Here is a 1,646-nt window from a genome sequence, read left to right on the forward strand (position 1 = left end):
GTCGCGTAGGCACTGAGCACCCTCCCGCCTACCCCGGCCCCGCGCTGCGCCCCTCGCTCTCAGGAATGAAACCCAACGGGGCTGCGGGCACAGAGGGGTGAGGAATTCCTTGTGTCTCTCTCACACACGCCAAGGCGGGTGGTGGTCCCTACGGCACAGCCGTGTGGAAGCTGAGCTCAGCTGCCGCTGGGGGTCTGCCCAAGAAGACCCTGTGGGTCGGGCTTTTCTAGCCCTTCGCACCCCTCGCTCGGATAAAGAGAGAGAAACCATCTCTGTGTGGGGAGCTGCTCCCGCTGCCACCTTCAGCGAGGGTCCCCAGCACAGGGGCGGCAGGAAGCCGGCTCCTCCACCGCCCCAAAAAAGCAGAGGAAACCCCACAGCACCCAGGCCACGCTCAGAGTGCCGCACCCCATCGGGCAGCACCACTTCAGGGGAGTCCAAACAGCCGGGCACCCTCAGGGGAGCACGGAAAGAAAGGGACCTACTGCCTCCTCTTCCAAGCTGCACACAGGGAAACCTTTATAGCCGGTCTGACACGCAGGAGAGGAAAAATGCTGCTGGGCAGGTTGGAGTCCACCGATGGGGAGCGAGGAGGAGGAAGCAATCCTGCTTCCCAGGAGACTGCTCTGGCCATGAGAAGCGACACGGCGACTCCTCACATGAACATGTCGTCATAGCCTGGAGGGGGAAGGTGGTCGGGATCTGGCCTGGAAAGGAATTCAGGAGTCAAACCGGGAGTGAGAGCTCGGAAATGCAGAGCAGAGTCAAATCAGAAGTGAGAGCTCAGCCCTGCAGCAACAGGGACAAGGCAGGAGATCCAGAGCCAGGCTGGAGAGCCGGCTGGGAATACCGGATACCTACCCCGAGCGACCAGCTCCCAGCGGCCCGAAAGGGTCGAATCTGGCGCCTGGTGGAACTGCTCCTGGGGGAAGCCGGCCTGGAATGCCTGACGATGGGTCAATGCCGGGCTGCGCGAAGCCAGACCGGAGAGGATCCACAATCATTCCCCCACTCCGACCTCTGGGGAGAGGAAAGGCAGAGAAAGACACTGGCACTGGGGAGAGGGACAAAGCGCATCCTTGTGCCGCAGGAATCCGCATACAGTCCGAGCACGGGATCGCAGGGTGAAGCCGACACGCAGCACGTGGGCAGGGGGACACCCCTAACCCACCGCAAGGGGCCAGGGCAAGCCAGCGAGCGACCCATGGCAGTGAGACAGAGAGCAGGCCATGCGTGTCTGTGCGCATAGGAGTGCTGGGGCACGGCAGATCCTTGTCCCATGGAGGCTGAACCCAACTACATCCCACCCTGCTCCTACCTGGGGTTATCCCAGCCCTGCAAACCTGCCTGCACCACACCAGGTCAGAGCAGGATGCCAATCACAGCCCCTCGTCACGCCGAGGCGGGAGCGTGACAGCTGCAGAGCGTGTGTCCTTTTCTTCAGCAAACCCCCTGAGCTGGGTACCACCCTGCCCCCAAACCCCTGGGCATGCTGCAGCCACTCACAGCACAGCCACAGCCATCACCCCTCTGCCTGCCTTGGAGCCACACTCGGAGCAGCCGAGAAGCAGCCTCCCTCTTCCCCCAATTCCTACAAGGAGCCATTTATCATGGCATCAAGACCGATTGAGAGGTCGCGGGCCCCA

General features: G+C 62.5%; 1 protein-coding gene across 1 annotated transcript in view; it reads right to left on the reverse strand.

Moving 5' to 3' along the window:
* Positions 1–655: 655 nt before the first annotated feature.
* PSMF1 (proteasome (prosome, macropain) inhibitor subunit 1 (PI31)) overlaps positions 656–1,646 on the reverse strand; it is a gene marked incomplete at its 5' end in the record, with an annotated part of 4,266 nt that continues 3,275 nt past the window's right edge. The window contains 2 exons of the mRNA XM_010157465.1: positions 656–707; positions 862–1,020. Coding sequence (XP_010155767.1) covers positions 656–707; positions 862–1,020 — 211 coding nt within the window. The remainder of the gene's footprint in view (positions 708–861; positions 1,021–1,646) is intronic.

This window comes from Eurypyga helias, unplaced genomic scaffold (assembly GCF_000690775.1).
Source record: "Eurypyga helias isolate BGI_N326 unplaced genomic scaffold, ASM69077v1 scaffold11108, whole genome shotgun sequence".
NCBI classification, from domain to species: domain Eukaryota; kingdom Metazoa; phylum Chordata; class Aves; order Eurypygiformes; family Eurypygidae; genus Eurypyga; species Eurypyga helias.